The sequence below is a fragment of the Sphaeramia orbicularis genome, chromosome 7 (genome assembly GCF_902148855.1).
Source record: "Sphaeramia orbicularis chromosome 7, fSphaOr1.1, whole genome shotgun sequence".
NCBI lineage: Eukaryota > Metazoa > Chordata > Actinopteri > Kurtiformes > Apogonidae > Sphaeramia > Sphaeramia orbicularis.
Window position 1 is genome coordinate 15,976,010 of NC_043963.1, and position 19,828 is coordinate 15,995,837.

The following is a 19,828-nucleotide window of genomic DNA, read 5'->3' on the forward strand; positions in this document are numbered from 1 at the left end:
AAAATTCTGCTTTTGCTTTTATTTTTAGCATCAAAATAAAAAAAAATATATATATATATATATATATAAGTGCAGAGTGGCTTCTCCATAATAATATTTAGCCTAATACTGCATTTTAATTATAGATGCATGGTTTTGTTTGTATTCTTTGTGCTGCTGCTTAGCCTGTATTAATCACGATGATTTGTTGGTTGATTTTTATTTCATATTAATAAAATGCAGGTGTTAATAAACTAAAATTAAACAGATAAATGTACATGTAGAGACAGCATTTTCTTATTAAATGTAGTGGAGCACAAGTAGCTAAATGTGCTCAGTTTTCTATATTTTACCACTGTCTTGAATGGATAAACGCATTTCTATGGGCATTAGTTTTATTTTTTATATCTAAAAGGGTAAAATCATGGCCTAAATGTGGACTCAGTGGGCGGAATTAAATAGTTCCGTCTGCTGTTTGCTGGTATCCTGCTCTCTGACCTGTTGACAGAAATGAGGCATGAAAGCAGGTGAAATGTTTGATCCCTTCATTCTTTCACACACTCACTCATTCATTCAATCGTAACGTCTGCGTTTTACACGAAGTGACCGTTTTATATCCACGTGATATCACTCCGCCGGTTCGTTGGAGTCCGATCCACAGGGGGTCAACCTCTCTCATCCTCTCTCTCTCTCTCTCTCTCTCTCTCTCTCTCTCTGTCTCTCCTCGTGACAGTCCTACCGTGCGCGCGAGCCGTCCGTCGCGCTCTCTGCAGACACGTGCACGCTCTTCTCTCTTTTCATGTGATGCAGAAATTCCAGCGCTCGTGCTGTCACCGACATAGCAGGAGCCCCCCGACGGGAAAAAAAACCCCACTGAAATTATGCAAAATTGTCTTTTTAGCCACGAAAGAGGACACTCATTTTTTCCGCATATTTCTATTTTGCGCGTCTCGGGGTTTGTTTTGCGGGTTTCTTCGTTGAGGAGCGTTTTTGAGGAGTAATATGGATGAGCAAGCCAAGAAAAGCGGCTGAGGGTTTTGAAGGGTCGTGCCGCCGTCAGAGGAGAGGGCTGGGTATCTTCACAACACCACCACATCAATGAGGCAACAGGCATGACTTTACAGTAGCAGTTTACGTCTATTTACTCACATTTACGCACCTGAATTTGAACCGGTAATATTATTTTTGTAGTTAAACATCATCGCCTAATAGAAGAAGATGGCTCACCTAATCCGACATAAGATCACCAACAAACTGACCAACGCGGCACACACGGTGCAACACAAGTCCCAGGCCAAGGTCAGTGGGGTGTTCGCCCGGTTGGGTTTCCAGGCCGCCACGGACGAGGAGGGTTTGGGTTTTGCAGAATGCGACGACTTGGATTATGATTACAGGCAAGGGATGCAATGGATGTCCTTCAGGGGGACGAGGAAGGGGGACACATGGAAGGAGAGGGGGATCTGACGGAGACAGCCACTACCAGAGGGATGGAACCGGTCCGAGGCCGCCCATAAAGACAGGAGGGTCCCTGGAGGAGGAAAAGCCCAAAATCACCTCATGGGAAGCAGGATGGAACGTGACCAATGCTATTCAGGTACACTGTTATTATGAGCACTGACCTGCTGCATGCAAACACAACAAATAACACAAGACAGCAACTGAACCACAAGTCACCTTGAAGTATTATTATTATTTTTTAAAATCTATTTTAGCACAAGATTTATTTTCGCTTGTGCGTAAATTAAAATCATCCAAAATCCAAATGAAGCCATGAGCAGCCTATTGTTGGGAAAAAAAATGTCTAAATGCTCAATTTAAATAAATGCAGGTTTCAATTAATTGATGTATTCACGGTTTAATTGTGTATTAGAACCAGTCAATGGGCCTTAGAATTTATTTATTCTAATCTTTTTATCAGTGGAGCTGCAGACAGGCCTGTTTGATTCTGATAGCTCCAGGCCTGAATGACACCCGCTGTTTATCGATATCTTCATCAAATTAAAGTTTTGGTCGAAATGATGTAAAAATTCGTTTATAAATGGTGTTTTAATCCTTTTATTCGACTCAGGCTGCAGTTTACGCATCGAAAGGCCTGTGCTTTTTCAAGGGCGAGGCGAGAGAGAGAGAGAACAGGCCCAGTGAAGCACACAGTAAAAATCAGATGGGATAAATCTCGCATTTGTGAATTGTGCAAAAAAATAGAGTTTTATTATTTTATTATGTAAGATGTGGGCAGTGTGAGGGCGGCCATTGCATGCCTGGCCTGGCTCGGCCTGTCACTGCGATGTGGGCCTCGTCCATTACCCACTCATCTGCGCCTCTGTGTCCGCAGGGCATGTTCGTCCTCGGCCTGCCGTACGCCATCCTCCACGGCGGATACTCGGCCTCTTCCTCATTATCTTCGCCGCGGTGGTGTGCTGCTACACCGGCAAAATCCTCATCGCGTGTCTCTACGAGGAGAACGAGGACGGCAATGAAAGTGCGCGTCAGGGACTCCTACGTGGACATCGCCAATGCCTGCTGCGCGCCCCGCTTCCCCGCGCTGGGTGGGCACGTCGTGAACGTGGCTCAGATCATCGAGCTGGTCATGACCTGTATTCTGTACGTGGTGGTCAGCGGGAACTTGATGTACAACAGTTTCCCGGGGTTTCCCGTGTCCCAGAAGGCCTGGTCCGTGGTGGCCACCGCTGCGCTCCTGCCGTGCGCCTTCCTGAAGAACCTGAAGGCCGTGTCCAAGTTCAGCCTCCTGTGCACGCTGGCGCACTTCGTTATCAACGTCCTCGTGATTGCGTACTGCCTCTCCAGGGCGCGCGAGTGGGCCTGGGAAAAGGTCAAGTTTTATATTGACGTGAAGAAGTTCCCCATTTCCATCGGCATCATCGTGTTCAGCTACACCTCCCAGATCTTCCTGCCCTCCCTGGAGGGGAACATGCAGAAGCCCAGTGAGTTTCACTGCATGATGGACTGGACTCACATCGCCGCCTGCGTCCTCAAGGGTCTCTTCGCCCTAGTGGCCTACTTGACATGGGCAGACGCCACCAAAGAGGTCATCACGGATAACCTCCCATCCACCATCCGAGCTGTGGTGAACCTCTTCCTGGTTGCAAAGGCGCTCTTGTCCTACCCGCTGCCGTTCTTTGCTGCAGTTGAGGTTCTGGAGAAATCCTTGTTCCAGGATGGCGGCAGAGCCCTCTTCCCTGACTGCTATGGCCCCAACGGGCAGTTAAAGTCCTGGGGCCTGGGCCTGCGCGTCGGCCTGGTGGTCTTCACCTTGCTCATGGCCGTTTTTGTGCCCCACTTCGCCCTCCTCATGGGTCTGACCGGGAGCCTCACCGGCGCCGGCCTCTGCTTCCTCTTGCCAAGTCTCTTCCACCTGAAGCTCCAGTGGAGGAACCTCCTGTGGCACCACGTGTTCTTCGACGTTGCCATTTTTGTAATCGGGGGTATTTGCGCAATATCAGGCTTTATTCACTCGATTGAAGGGCTCATAGAGGCGTTCAAGTACGATATCCACGACTGAGAGATGACCTTTACTGAATGGTGATGTCTTATAAAATACCACACTGGGCTGGTTGTCATGACTGTCATCATAAAGTCTCGTAAAGGAGGATTATTTGTGTGAAATGTACATCTTTTTATTTTGCCTTCGTGATAATGTGCAATAATAAACTCTACAATCATAGTGTAAAGTAGTCTACTCATTCAAGAAAACATGTTTTATGAACTGCAGGAAAACAGCCTCTGCATGAAGGTGGGTGATTAAATATGCAGGCATTAATGGGCCTTCATGCAAAGTTATCAAAGATCCTGTAAAAATGTCTGCCATGGGTCTACTGTGTGTGTGTACGTGTTCATATCTGAGGAATGAAATATGTGAAAAACAATGGAGTGGATATCATTATTGGTTTATGAGCTGCTAGATATACCATTAATCTCACTAAAGAGAAAAATGTAAAACCAAGGCACCGTTACATCAGCCGGTGCTCTGTGGATTATAAATTAACCATGAATAACTTCTGTGTAGTTGTTAAAACAACTTCTTTTTCAGTTTGTTTTAGATTTGTGTTTATTTGACATCTTATGCCTATAGTAGTCCTTGTTGGCTCATTTGTTTTCTTGGTGTTTCAAGTGTCATTCTGGATGAAGTGAAATTCAAAGTGCAAGCAAGTGGGTCCTAATTGTGTTATATGAAAAAAAAATGTTTGTCTGATAATATTCTCTTCCTATTGAACTTGTTAAATGTGATTTAATGGAACTAATCATGGTGTGTGAGACAAAGATTATTTGTTGAACCAAGAGATAAATAAATCAAATATTTTATGGCTGGTGATTCACATGTTTCCTTGCCCACTTAACAGTCACAGGTTTAAGTTTCTCTTTCATTTCTACACTCTGGTCTTCACTAACTTCTCCTTAACCCTTAAAGGCCTGGAACTATTTTTGCGGTAGCTTTCAAGTTATCATTTTTTGTTTATGTTTAACCTTTACCAAGGGAGTTATCACTATTTGCTCTTCATTTTTCACTCAGAATCAGGTAATTTTCAATATTTATTTACTGACCATGTAGATGTTCATAAAAGCTCGGAGTAAATTCAAAGTTCTTTATATCATAACAGAAAATAACTGAAGAAACTGAAAGTAAAAACAAGGTTTTACAAACAAAATACATGGGTTTACTGTTGAATTAATTTTGCAGAAGATGATGGTAGTGCCTCTGAACATCCAAATGCGTCATATCTGATACCACTAAAAAGCAGATAAACTGTATTTTACCTGAATTATTGACATGAATTGATAGGATTGGTGGTTCTAAAATAATTAAACATTTTAAATCTGTAGATGTGTTTAGTTTCGAGGGTTGTTTAAGTTTTATTTTACAAGAACAGATTTGCAGAACAATGCTGATCAATTCTACGCTGAGCTTAAATTTATTGTATGTAGACTCTGAGGTGCAGTTTTCACTTCCCTTTTCAACTACAGCATGAATTGCAGTTGTTTTAGAAATGAGGATGTTGTTGTATCTGATAAAACACACTTCACAAATACAGCATGACATCTTAGAAGATGTTGATTATGGTTAATAAACATCTAGTAGTCCAGTGTATGAAGGTGATTTAGGTCTTGTTAGTTTTTAATTCTGTTCACAATGTTGTACAGTAACACATTAAAACTGTAGAGTACAATCAAAACACTATTTTCGGTTTCTCACACATACACCCAGTGATCTAAGCGGGGGTTTATCCCAGGCCACTGTCATGTGTTTGTAGGTTTCACTTCTCAGTGATAGAGGAAGACAAAGCTTTGGTTAATGCATAAACGGCTGGGAAGAAGAGAAGTCATCGACAACCAGCTGCACCTGATCTTCAAAGTGGTAACTATATTTTATTCTGCTGTGTTTTAGCGTATAAGCTCAATTTTACATCTTCAAACTAGAAATGTGTTGAAAAAAGCTCAATATTTTTGTGTTTTTGCTGAAGTTCGGGGCTGATTTCATGCTCATATTGTTTGTTGCATTAAACACACAGGATCCAGAAAAATGTTTCAGTTAATAATAATAGTAGTGCTCACAATAGTCAGTTGCACCACTGGAGAAAACCCTGCATTTCAAGTCACTTTGAACAACAAAGGTCTGCAGTATGGTAAGGAGACGCCTGTTTAATTCCTTACATATATTTATATTATATAGAAGTCATTTCTGTCATTTATTGATACCAGTTTTAACATTTGGATGTGCTTGTTATTCCAGGGAAACATGTGGCTGCAGGATGGATCCAGGACAGGTTGGGTCTTATCACTCTTCCTGACATCAGTGGTGAAGCCCTCCTTGTACACTACACACTATCAGGGTAGGATTATATATATATAAAAAAATAGGTCTTAAAATCCACCTGGTGTCAGATATGAACATGCAAGTGTTTTATTCTGCTCATTATGTCTGGTCACGTATTAAACCTGCCCTTGTTGTGCTTGTGTTTTAGCATCAAAATAACGAAGTGTGACTTCCCTGAACCATCGGTTGAGTTTTATCAGAATGTCACAGGACTTAAATCATCCATCACCGGCCTCAGTATTGCAGTAAATGGCAGTTGGGCGACACATCTTGGGGTTATGTGAGTTTTCTGTAATCTAATATGGTATCAACAGCTATTTGAGCACCCATTTGAAGAGATAATTGTACAAAAACACAAAGTTCAGGCTATTCTACATATTAAGGTCATGAATGTAATGATATGTCACCAAATTACAGCTTCACAGAGGTTTACACACCAGATGAAGTGTTAACTTTGGATAAACATTTACAGTGGAAATGTAAATATAAAGTTCTGTCTGTTCTCAGTTCATACCAGGACACTTAGATGAGGAAGTCTCTCTAAGTTTACAGTTCAACCCTGACCTTTTGGCTAGAGTTGCTCATTGTTTGCCAATAGACTTTAACCCATAAAGACCCAGTGCTACTTTTATGGCCGTTCCCTACTGAATTTTTCTTTCTATTCAATCTTTCTTAAGTGATTTGTCACCTTTCATTATACTACTATCCTCTTTATTTTGCATTTTTCAGTGTAAATCAGGTATTTCTCCCTATATTTAATTTACTGATCATATAGATGTTCATAAAGGCTAAGAGTGTGTATGTGAGAATGATAAGTGAAGTTAATTACTTACAAATGATCCAAGGGACTTGACTTTTCCTAAATTATGCTGATAGGAAGCTAAAGGATAGACTGTTGTATGGAGAAGGGGTGGGATTAAATAATTTATAATCCTCCCACTCCTTTTATGAATGTGCAAATGAACCCATGTATATGTACAAGCTTTTTTTTTTTTTTTTTCCCATGACTTCTTTCTACCTGTTTTATTTCTAAGGACTAAGTAAGATTACTTTTATCAAAAACAGAAAACTGAAGAAAAAGTCACCATTTTATTAAAATATATCATTAACTGAACATAAACCCAGTGTGTCCATTCACTGTCATTGCTCCAACTCCATGGGTTTTGCTGGTGAATCAATGTTGTAGAAGATGACAGTGTTTCCACAGTAACTACAGAGCCTCTGAAAGTCCAAATGGGTCAAATGTGATGACCGTGAAAAAATGACACTGTATTTTACACCAATTAGTTACATGTATTGATAGGATTAGTGGATCAGCTGGTACTGAACATCATACATGAGTAGATACTTTTGGTCGCCGGAGGGTCTTTGGGTCTTTATGGGTTAATACACACATTAACTGGATACAATCAATTATTTTAGACAATTTTTCACAGTAAATGTTGCAAGTGGGACTAAACAAAAGCAATGTGACAAGATTACTAACACTGCTTAACTGTATTTCACCTTTTTATGTCCGTTATCTTGGAATATAACCATCAAAGTCCTTTACATTTAATCCACAGACACTTTTATGAGTCCTAAATTAGCAGTTGCAGCCAAATCTTTGCAAGAATTTTGCATCTTTTCCTTTATTGGTTTAAAAACAGTGAGGTTACACTTCAACAGGATCCTCAAGCTTGACCTAAGTCTTAAAATGCCAAGCCAGGGACAAGATACTTACATTTTACACAATAAAAGCACGTGTAGTTTACAAAATGGGAGCAGGAATGGTAAGGCATGAAAGCTGTGTTACTTAAATGTGTAAAATCAGCAAAAATAAGTAAAGGTTGTGCAATGATGAAAGCATACTAACATTCTGGTGTATTAAACAGCTCGTGCAGTATATGATGAAATCACTGATGCTAGTTCTAGAATAAAAGAGTTATTCATTGTGTTTTAACCCATAAAGACCTGGTGGTACTTTTATGTCAGTTCCCAAAATGAATATTTCTTTCTATTTAACCTTTTTAAAGTGATTTATCAGTATTTATGATAATATACTCTGTATTTTGTATTTTTCACTGTAAATCACATATTGTCCTATATTTCATTTTCTACATTTAATGTAGATGTTGATGAAAATTCAACGGTTATTAATTCAAAAACAGAGAAGAAAAAGTGACTTTTTCAGTTAAATATATCATTACCTGAACATCAACCAAGTGTCTCCATTCACAGTCATTTATCAAACTCCATGGGTTTTACTGGTGAATCAATGTTGTAGAACACATGTGTCAAACATGCGGCCCGGGGTCCAAATCCGGCCTGCCAAAGCGTCCAGTCTGGCCCTTGGGATGAATTTGTGAAATGCAAAAATTACACTGAAGATATTAACAATCCTTTTAGTTCAGGTTCTACATTCAGACCAATTCAATCTCAAGTGGGTCAGATCAGTAAATACTACCATAGTAACATATAAATAATGACAACTCTAAATTTTTCTGTTTGTAAATGTAAACATTTTCATGTATTTACACTAAAACAACATTTAATTTTGCAAAAAAATGTGAATAACCTGAACAAATATGAACAACCTGAAATGTCTTAAGTACAATTTTATCAATATTCTGCCTGTTACTAAATGTTTTGTGTATCTGCAGATCCACTGTGATCTGTAAGTTATAATGTACATGTGTAAATGATAAACTGAAGCAGAACATTGTTAAAATTACACTTATTTTTTCAATTTGTTCATGTTATTCACATAGTTTGAAAGGATAGTTTATAGATGTAAACCTTTTCATTATGTAAATTTACTTTCTTTGCTCTTAAACATAGAGAAAAGTTTGGTGTTGACATTATTTATGTATTATTATTTCACTGGTCTGGACCACTTCAGATCAAATTTAGCTGAATGTGGCCCCTGAACTAAAATGAGTTTGACACCCCTGTTGTAGAAGATGACAGTGTTTCCATAGTAACTACTGAACGTCCAAATGGGTCATATCTGATGACCATGAAAAGATGACAAACTGTATTTTACACCAATTATTGACATGTATTGATAGGATTAGTGGATCAACAGCTATTAGACACTTTAGATCAGTAGATAATTTTGGTCAACTATGGATGTTTGGGTCTTTATGGGTTAATTTACCTTTCTGTCCTGACTTTGAATGTTCTGTGCATTTTTTGTAGACATGATGGAGGAACATTCGACCTTGCTGTATTTAATGTGGGTGTGACCTCTGTGGTGAAGCTGGGGAAGGATTCTAATGGTCATCTGTCTGTCACCAACGTCAACTGTGACGCTAAAGTTGGAGATGTACAGATGAATTTTTATGGTGGACAAAGGTACTGTAAGAAAAACAGAGAAAAGTTACAATGATGTGCAGACGTGGTCCTTATGTTGTCATCTGTCAACAGCTGGATCTTTAAGCCTTTTCTGAAGTACTATAAGGGACATGTCTTGGCTGCCATTCAAGCAAATGTGAGTATTTATTATGTATTTATTTCAGTAGTGCCTGAATCTGTATAAACCATGGAGGCTTATTTCACTCATTTCCTTCCCAGATTTGCCCTAATGTGGAGGATTTCATTGTGAAAGTGGAGTCCCATCTACAGGCTTTGAACGGTACTGCAATATGATTAACCCTTTATAGGGCACTCATTGAAAATTTCCGGAATTCCACATTTTAACCTTATGTGTGTATTAGAGGACATAACAAGACTTTATTACTTTTGTGAAATTAAAAAGAAATGTCCTTGTTATGTAGAAACCAAGGTCAATCAATAAATCAATCAAATATTATTTATATAGCACCAAATCATAACAAAAGTTATCTCATTACACTTTACATATACAGGGTGGGGAAGCAAAATTTACAATATTTTGAGGCAGGGATTAAAAGACAGTGTATGACCAATTAGTTTATTGAAAGTCATGAGAATTTATTTGCCACAAGAAAATTTACATAATAGAAAATGTTTTTATTCTATGTGTCCTCCTTCTTTCTCAATAACTGCCTTCACATGCTTCCTGAAACTTGCACAAGTGTTCCTCAAATATTCTTCTTTAATAGTATCTTCCAGACTTTCTCGTAATAGTTTTGCTCATAGTCATTCTCTTCTTTCCATTATAAACAGTCTTTATGGACACTCCAACTATTTTTGAAATCTCCTTTGGTGTGACAAGTGCATTCAGCAAATCACACACTCTTTGATGTTTGTTTTCCTGATTACTCATATGGGCAAAAGTTTCTGAAAAGGTATGGATAATAGTGTTAGGTATGATTATGATATCAATGTTTGGTTTCAAAACAATTGATGTAGTGCCTGCTGAGAAAAAACAACTAAATGTTCATTGTAAATTTTGCTTCCCCACCCTGTAGAGCTGGTCGAAACTTGACTCTCAATGAAGTTACCATATTTTGTTCCTTACTTGTGAGTGGAAAAACAAATTGCAATTTGTAAATGTAAAAAAAAAACAAAAAAAAAAAAAAAAACACATGTAAGGTGAAAGAGACATGTATTTTATACCATGAGAACATCATAAGTGCTGATCCAGATACCTGTCCACATCCACATTGTCCCTTTGAACATCATTGCTTATTTATTTATTTACCTTTATTTAACCAGGAAAACCCATTGAAATTAAAAAATTCTTTTCCAAGAATGTCCTGGCCAAGAGTTACATTAGTACCATTACTTCATGGTACCTAACAAAGCAGGTACACTCACTGTTCATGCAGAGGTGGACCTTACAGACCCTGTAGACCACATTGGCCCTGAGATTGTTAACTCACTGTCCTGACTGTAACTGTTGCTGTTACTGTCTTGTAATATGTGCGAAAATGACCAAAAACAGTCACTTGCTTGATGAAGAATTAAATATGAAAGATTAAAACTGGGTTGAAGGAAACTCAACAGGAGTCCTGACGCTACAGTCGTTTATGGCAGAACAGCTACTTTCACATAGAAACGATGAAGCTAAAAATAATAAAATGAGTTGGGTATCTGAATAAATTGAAAACAAAATACAGAAATAAATAGTCTTGAAAAATTAGCAGAAACAGTTAAAATCCAAACCAGGGTTTCTGTTGATTTTTAATTCTTTAAATGTCAGTTTGAATATGTGATGACACATATTTTATTAAAAAGCAACACAAAATATGATGCATTTTCCATTTAATACACAGTGAAGAGATTTGGCTTTGTTTTATATCAAAGTTTTGAACACGTCAAAGATTAGCAATAACACTGATTTCATCCACATACACTGAAACCACATGTTTTTAATCACATCTAAAAAGTACAAATGTAGTGAAATCAGTATTATTGCCAATCTGTAACATGTTTCAGGACTCTCATCCCTCCATCCTGAAAATATCTCATATTTTGTGTGTTTTTTTTTAAATAAAAAAAGTTGCATCATGTATCCAAAGTTCCATTTAAAGGGTGTAACAGTTAAAATCCAGTGAGTTTAGCCTGAACACTTCTTGACAGTTCTACACTACATTAAAATGGATTAGACTGAGTGCTTGGTCACTGAGAATATAATGTTTTAATCCCAGTGACGTTTGTGCAAGAAAGCAGTCATATTAGTAACTCTGGAAATAAATAAAAAGCATTAAAAAAAACAACAAACAGTGTTAAAACTTTGGCCTCAGCAAAAATGGACATTAAACTGGTCTTAGGTAAGTTTTATCTCAAAAAGTCTTGTTGAAATCTTCAAAAACCTTGTAATATTTATATGTATTACTGCAGAGGCTCAATGATATGAAGTGCAGTTTAGAAACAATCACCAAAAGTGTAATCTAATGTTAATGGTGCTACATAAACAGTGTGGAATTTTGATTCTACAGGTTTTAATATGCACTATTTAATTTTATTTTTTTCCTCAGTTTCCATCATTGTGGATTCATTCCTCAGTTTGGATCTGAATCTCACCAGTTCACCTGTAATTGATTCCACAAGTCTGAACCTCCCTCTTAAGGTAAAATAAACAAAATCACTTTGATGGTCTATTTGACTTTATTTGAGGAGAAAAATACCTGTTGTATGAAAAATGACAGAATATATTACTGTCTGTGTTTACTTACAGGGTCAGTTCTACAGTATTAAAACCCATAAGGAGCCTCCGTTCGTGGCCCAGCCTTTCACGATGCCCAAACAGACAGACTACATGTTGTCCATAGGTCTGTCTGACTTCACTGCGAACTCTGCCTCCTATGCGTACTACTCTGATGGACAGCTTATGATGTATATTGATGATAAAATGGTAAGTTAACTGTAGCATAACAACAGAGAAATACAGGGGATAGAAAGGGCAGAAAAAAACATTAGGAACACTGCAATAATTTGGTTCTTACTAAGATAAATAAAACTTAGATTAGAAGTGTTAGATAATTTATCTTGTTTTAACCCATAAAGCCCAAATAGCTACCGACGACCAAACCATCTACTGATCTAAATGTTTAATAACTTCTAAACCGCTAATCCTATCAATACATGTAGATAATTTTTGTAAAATGCAGTTTATCATCTTTTCATGGTCATCAGATATGACCCATTTGGATGTCAGAGGCTCCGTAGTTACGATGGGAAACACCGTCATCTTCTCCAACATTGATCACCAGTAAAACGCATGGAGTTGGATCAATGACAGTGGATGGAGACACTGGGTTTATTTTCAGTTAATGATATATTTTCCTGAAAAAGTCACTTTTTCTTCAGTTTTTCCCTGTTTTTGATATAATGACCTCCAACTTTAATCTGAGCTTTTATGAACATCCACATGATCAGGAAATTATATGTAGGAAAATACCTGATATTCGCTGAAAAAAATGCAAAATACAGAGCAGTTATATGTAATAAATTCTGATAAATCACTTAAGAAAAGTTAATATAGACAAAACAAATAACTGGAACTGTCCCAAAAGTAACACTGGGTGTTTATGAGTTAAGAGTTAATTTCTTATTTGAAGTGTTCATACATCTGTGGACAGGCTTATTTCTAGGTTTAATAATCTTAATTCAAGAAATCTTGTCAAGTGAAATCTTGCTGCGTGGACAGATATTTCACTTGTTTTGAGTACATTTTTCCTCAAATTTAGTGTTTTTATTTTGTTTTCAGACCCCCCTTTTTTGCAGTGAAAATATATGTTTAATGGTTATTTTCATGCAGTTCTTTGTATTGTTCACTGTAAAAACTGTCTTTGGTTTTTGTCATGTTTTCAGATACCCCCAGCATCTCCTGTGCACCTCAACACCAGCTCAATGGGGCCTTACATTCCTCAGGTAGGTTCATCATCATCTTTGACTTTCACAGGTGGGTCCATGGACTGTTTTCTTCACCTGGATAACATCATCATAAGTGCATTAAAAAGCAGTGATGGCTTATTTTTCTTTTTCTCTGCAGCTTCCGCAGATGTTTCCAAACCTGCTGATGAAGTTGCTGGTTTATGCCAGAAACTGTCCCATGTTCTCCTTCCAGCCCGGTGCTGTTAAACTGGGCCTCCCACTCGCCATCAAGGCTTTCGCCATCCAGCCCAATACCTCGCTGACCCCTCTCTTTAAACTACATGTGGTGAGGGTCTTCTCTCCTAAATGTTTCTTCACATTTGTTCCCTGTTTAGTTATTAATTACGAAATTTTAAAGAGACAAGAAAAGTATAAAAGCACACGCTGTGTTTACTCAAGCAGACAATTACTCAAGCAGATGTTTGGGTAAAATAAACTCCGGTAGACGTATGGATTTTAACTTTATTACTGCGGTAAAAATTTAAATACACCCACTCAAAAATTGACTTAAATTATACAAATAAAAAATAGGCCTTTAAAGGACATTTTTACCAGCTGACTGAACTGAATCTTATGATTATGAAATTAATAAGTTCAAGTAATTAAACAAAAAAAAAAAAAAAAAAAAAAAAAAATATATATATATATATATATATATATATATATATATATATATATATATATATATATATATATATATATATACACATACACACACACACACACATATATATATATATAAACAACAGACTGAAAAACTGAACATGAGCTTCATGCCAATAGAAATACAGTAATTTTCAATATCAGTGACAAAAGTTATAATAACTAGAGATCCATTGACATATCAGCTGGACATCTGCATTAGCTGATATTTGCTGTACATTTACATTATTTGAAGGACTGTTTCCACCCTATATTTAATAGATTCTCCAGTGTAATGTTTAATGTGCTGACTGAATTTAAATGTTGATTAATAAAATAAATAAATGAATAAAAAAGTATTAAGTATAAAATATGAACCTCTTATTTAGTAAAAGTAGGTATTTTTCCTCATCTCATATCTGTTCACTGGGGAAAAAAAATCTAAATCTTACCAAGTGTATTTTTCTCATTTCTAGTAAAAATATCTCATCACACTTAAAATAAGACATAACCACCTAAAGAGTAACTTTTCAGTGAGATATAAGAACTTATTTTTAGACAATAGATCTGGAAAATCTTATTTCAAGAAATTTTTACCTAGATAATTTTCACTTGTTCCATTGGCAGATTTGTTTTTTGTTTTTTTTTGCTTAATTCAAGATTTTTATTTTTGCTTAATTCAAGCAAAAAAAATCTACCAATGGAACAAGCAAAAATTATCTTGGTAAAATTTCTTGAGATAAGATTTTCAAGATCTATTGTCTAAAAATAAGTTCTTGTATCTCACTGCAAAGTTACTCTTTAAGTGATTATGTCTTATTTTAAGTGTGAGGAGATATTTTGACTAGAAATGAGTAAAATAAACTTGGTCAGATTTAGATTTTTTCCAGTGTTTTATATCTTTGGGTTTCACATTACTGCTCAGACAAAACAAAATATTTAAAGATGTTTCTTGGCATCTTTATAAAGTACATCCATACTGTTTTATTTTAACGACTCATTGTAAAATTGCTTGGCTCCTTTTTCTTTCAGATGGCAAACATCAGTGGTAAAATGTGGATTGGTGATGGACGACTGAGAGGCTCTGTGATGATGGACAAGTGAGTGTTTTTAACACACATGATCGATGCTAAAGTCACAAAGTCAAACTGAAACTGATGGTTCTGTTTCCTCTATAACAGCTTTAAACTAACTCTGGCTGGGAGTGAAGTGGGAGCATTCAAGGTAAAACTATGTAAAACAGTTTTACATTCTATGATCTAATATACAGACTGTAAATAATTATAATGATCTGTTTGCAGACGACGCCTTTTGGAAAAACTATTGAAGACTGGACTACAGATGGCAGTCCTGCCCAACATCAACAGTGAGTTTATTTAGATCTTTTTATTTGTTTGTGCATAAAGCTTTCAGGTTCCAATCCGACCTGCGGAATGAAAATGCAAAAATGACTCAAGTAAAATGATAACATTAAAACTTATAAATAATGACAAATACACATTTTCTTCTTGAAAAATTATGTGAAAAAATATAAATAAGTGAAAAAATAACATTACACTATGAAAATATAAATATTTTGTAAATTTACATTTACAAGCTATCCTTTCACAATAAAATGCAAATAAATACATAAACAACCTGAAATGTGCAATGTTAACAATATTACGCCTGTTACTCAATATTTTGTGCATTTATAGATCCACTGTGATCTGCAAGTTGTGAAATAATATTGGCTGCAAAATTGTAATAATATCATGCCTGTTACCAACTGTTTGTGTAACATTGTGTGTAAATGTACATGTACAAATAATAAGTCGAGACATAATCTTGTTAAAATTGCACTCATTTTTACTAGAGAAATTTTAGTTTTTTCAGGGTATTCACATCTTTTTTGTAAAATGTAAATATTTTCATAATTTAATTGAGGTTTTTTAGTGCTAAAACAAAGAGAAAACTTGGGGTTGTCATTATTTGTAGGTTATTTTGTCATTATTTTTCCGGTCCGGCTCACTGGAGATTAAATTGGGTAAAATGTGGCCCCTAAACCAAAATGAGTTCGACACCCCTGGCATAAACTGATATAATTGCTGCTAACATTCAATCACTAATAGTTCCTGTTGTCATTATTTTTGTCTTTTTGTACTTGTTGTATTTTAGAGATGTTTGGCAAAGGTGTTGCTTTACCCAGAATGAAAAACGCTCAGCTGGTGTACTCAGATCTAACGGTGGAGCAGGTCAGTGTCAATAAACACACACACCTTTAAGTCTGTTTGATGGAACAGAAGGCGCTTTGCTGACTTACCTTTGGCTTTGTTCTTCACAGGGATTTCTAGTCGTTGCTTCAGATTTTGTGATTCTGACAACAGACGGACGCTTCAACTGACAAAGTCATAAACAGCTGGAGGGCAAACGAACAAACCTGGGTCAGATTATGGAGGAGACGTTTGTACACGAGAAGAAAAAGTGGATGAAACTGATTAAACTCACAACCAAACTGTATCAACACATACAACATGTTCAATATTCAAATGAAATGGATGAATTAGACTGTTTTAATGTTACAAAATAAAAACATCAAAATATCCAAATGAATAAATGGGCTGATTCTTCTTTTATATAAAACACACTCAGATTAAATCAGTGATAGAAAATCCTGAAAACTGCAGACTACACAGGCAGCACACATAATGATGTTACCTGATGCTATGCTATGAAAATAATATCTTTGCTTTTGTTCTTATTTTTAGAACCTTTTGCTTGTAGAGAAATGAGGCAACTCATGCAGAGTACTGTCTAAATTTAACTCTGATAATTTTCACATTGTTTTACGGAAGCATTTTTAATCATGAATATAATATACTCATACATTTGGCTGCTGGAGCATTTTTATTCAGTCCTCCTGTTAATTTCAGACAGTGGTAATAACATAATAAAATTATTATTATTATTATTATTATTATTATTATTATTATTATTATTATCATTATTATTTAATTTACTGTATATTGTTGGTGCTGTGTGTTGTTTTTGTCATATTTGATTATTTAACATGTATTACTTATTTTATAGTTTGGATTTTATAATGATTAGCATGCCTTGTGCTTCCCTCTGACTTACTATACTCTGGGGACCCTTGAAATAATAATGTACAGTACATGTATTTCAAAAAAAATTAAAAAAAAAAATAAAAATACTGCATTTATCAAAATTTTGTGTTTTTTTTTTTTTTTTTAGCATAAATGTCTTAAACCACTTCAGCGCTGCTCAAAACTACCAAAAGTTCAATCATTTTCTAGATTTTAAGTCTTTAAAAGACAGCTTGAATATAAAATGTCACTGTTTGACAAAAATAGACAATTTTAAGGAATAGTAATGCTTTAAAGGATTAAAATCCTGAAAACTATTGAACATTTGGTAGTTTAGAGCAGAACTGAAATGGTTTTATAGAGAAAAAAGATGAAAAAACCTGATACATGGTGGTTTTATAGTTTTTTCTGTATGTACATTTTGTACCCAGAAGTCACAAAACATGTCTTCAGCATATAATAGACTTGTTAGAATAACTGACATTAGATTCAAAAATGTCAAAAAAAGAAACATTTCTGCAGAAACTCACACCATAACCTCTAATACTGCCTGAAATATCACCAAATGAAAAAGAAAAATGACAAAAGTGTACAAAACTGACCTGATGTCTAAGTTCTCATTTGCCCAGGTCATTGTTACATGTACATTTTAACCCATAAAGACCCAAACAATCTACTGATCTAAAATGTTTAATAACTTCTGATCCACAATTCAATCAATCCATGTAAGTAATTAGTGTAAAATACAGTTTGTTTTCTTTTCATTGTCATCAGATATGACCCATTTGGATGTCCAGAGGCTTCGTATTTACTGTGGAAACACCGTCATCTTCTACAACATTGGTTCACCAGTAAAACCCATGGAGTTGGATCAGTGACTTGTTTTTATGTTCAGTTAGTGATATCTTTGCTGAAAAAGTCACTTTTTCTTCAGTTTTCTTTGCTTTTGATATAATAACCCTCAACTTTACTCTGAGCTTGTCATATCAGTCCCTGGACTTTTACTTGTTTTGTCTGTCTTGTGTGTTGTTTCCTGTTTTATTTTGTTAGTTTCCCTCATGTGTCTTGTCTGGTGTCTTTACTTCCTCTTTGTGTTCACCTTTGCCCTGATTACCTGACTCCTCCCTGATTGTCTCCACCTGTGTCCAATTGTCTTCCCGCCCTCTTGTGTATTTAAACCCTGTGTTCTCCCCTGTTCGTTGCCAGTTCGTTTTCTATCTTTGGTGTGATAACTTACCAGCGTTTTTTGATCCTGCCTGCCTGTTGTGACCCGTTTTGCCCATCGACCACCGACTCTGCCTGTTCCTCGTCTGCCTGCTCGTCTGCCTTTGACCTGGTTTGTCCATCACACCCGAGTATCCGCCTGACCCCTGTCTGTTCCTCCGCCTTGGTGCCTTATCCTGGTTTTGACCCCTGCCTGGACTATCGGTACGTGAGCCTGCCTTTCCCTATGTACGTTTGCCTGTCTAATTGTCTGCCCGTGTATGACCTGGTCTGCCCTCTGACTCTCCTTTGCTCTCTCCTAGTCAGGTTCCCCTCGTGTGCTCCCGACCTGGGCCGTAACGTGGTTCACTTAAGATCCGAAGCCGAGACGATTCCCCAACTCAGTCCAGCTGAAAATATATTCATTACTATTCTGTGTGAACCTGTTATTCTGTCTATTACTAATAAATCCCTTTTAACTGTATTCCTGTCTGAGGGTCTTGCATCTGGGTCCAGTACTCGTACTATCTGTCCTAACAGAGCTTTACTGAACATCTACATGATCAGTGAATTAACCCTTTCATGCACAGTGGTCACTCCAGTGGACAGTTCTTCTCCAGCCGTTCTCTTATATATTCAGGGTTTCGGTTGTTTTACTTCCATATCAGCCAACACAGTGGACACTAATGCACCATCCCATAATACACTGACATTCAGACCATTACTGTAACTTTGCTGTTCTTGATAAACCTGATCTGCAGTGACATGTTTTGGTGTAAATCAATTGCTAATTGTTATTAGACTGTAATTGACAGGTATTTTTTAAACTTTTTTTTTTTTTTTGCATATTATCTCCATGCAGTGAATAATAACTAGTATTAGAGTATGTTCAAATGTGAGAAAACATCTGATTAGCAGCATTAAAAATGTTTTTATTGCATTGTTTTCCATATCATTTTCTGATATTAGATTTTAAATACATGTTTCTTTGCTTCAAAAATTAAATACATGGTGTCCAGCTGAGTGGAAATTTTTGTAACATTTTTTTTTTTTTAAATCGATCACATTGTTTTTTTTTTTTTTTTTATGTCTAAAGAGGAATAAAAACACTTGTTATGGAAATGTTCAACTGATAACCCACATACAAAGAGGAGGAGAGAAAGTTAGAGTTAAAATAAATAAATGCATTTATTGAGAAGTCAATCACAGAGAAACTCTGTAAGTGAAGTCCGATTAAACAAGAGAAAACTAAAGATTATATAGAACCAAATCCAACCCCCTCAAACTATGATGTCATTCCTTACGTACATCGTACCACTCCATACTACTCCTTCTCTGCTCCGTGAAGAGGTCATGATGACCTCTTCACTCTAACCTTGCTTGGATCCTATCTGGAGTGCAGGCGCCATCCTCTATCTACACATTCAGACATTTAGGTGTTTGGGTTTTAACTCAAGGCAAGAAAGAACTCCATTCCTGGGTTGGGGGTGTTACAGAGTGGTAAACATCACACATAATGAATAATGACTCAGCATTAAAAGAAGATGTACTAACAGTATAAAACAAAGAGTATAAAATATAAAAAGTAAATTTTTCCACCATACACTGCAGAAAAATATCTTGACTACATTTCACATAATTAGGGCATGAAAGGGTTAAATATAGGAAAATACATGATTTACACTGAAAAAACAAAATAAGGAAGATAATGTTACAATCAATGGTGATGAAGGTTAAATATAGAGAAAAATTCATTTGGGAACTGACACAAAAGTAGCGCTGGGTCTTTATGGGTTAAACAGTT

General features: G+C 36.4%; 1 protein-coding gene and 1 pseudogene across 2 annotated transcripts; both read left to right on the plus strand.

The window, feature by feature from the left end:
* The first annotated feature begins 705 nt into the window (after positions 1–705).
* Positions 706–4,309, plus strand: LOC115422002 (vesicular inhibitory amino acid transporter-like; annotated as a pseudogene).
* A 67-nt stretch (positions 4,310–4,376) lies between these two features.
* LOC115422003 (lipopolysaccharide-binding protein-like) lies at positions 4,377–16,875 on the plus strand. 2 transcript variants are annotated; one of them, XM_030138024.1, is made up of 17 exons: positions 4,377–4,513; positions 5,247–5,350; positions 5,505–5,618; positions 5,726–5,825; positions 5,958–6,089; positions 8,990–9,145; positions 9,218–9,281; positions 9,365–9,425; positions 11,695–11,786; positions 11,895–12,071; positions 13,031–13,090; positions 13,212–13,379; positions 14,768–14,835; positions 14,917–14,959; positions 15,037–15,101; positions 15,893–15,969; positions 16,059–16,875. In XM_030138024.1, the coding sequence occupies exons 3-17, from the start codon at positions 5,516–5,518 to the stop codon at positions 16,127–16,129; spliced, it is 1,437 nt and encodes a 478-aa protein (XP_029993884.1). In that variant the 5' UTR covers positions 4,377–4,513; positions 5,247–5,350; positions 5,505–5,515; the 3' UTR covers positions 16,130–16,875. The 2 variants fall into 2 exon arrangements, with proteins under 2 accessions (XP_029993884.1, XP_029993885.1); XM_030138025.1 differs by lacking the exon at positions 4,377–4,513 and having other exon boundaries at positions 5,217–5,350.
* The last annotated feature ends 2,953 nt before the right edge of the window (positions 16,876–19,828 follow it).

What these genes read in the sequence shown, in the direction of transcription:
- LOC115422003 (XM_030138024.1), top strand. Translation starts at nt 5,516, where the DNA reads ATGTTTCAGTTAATAATAATAGTAGTGCTCACAATAGTCAGTTGCACC. An exon ending in CAACAAAGGTCTGCAGTATG is followed by an intron (nt 5,619 to 5,725) that starts GTAAGGAGACGC and finishes TTGTTATTCCAG; the next exon opens with GGAAACATGTGGCTGCAGGA. An exon ending in TGGCTGCCATTCAAGCAAAT is followed by an intron (nt 9,282 to 9,364) that starts GTGAGTATTTAT and finishes TTTCCTTCCCAG; the next exon opens with ATTTGCCCTAATGTGGAGGA.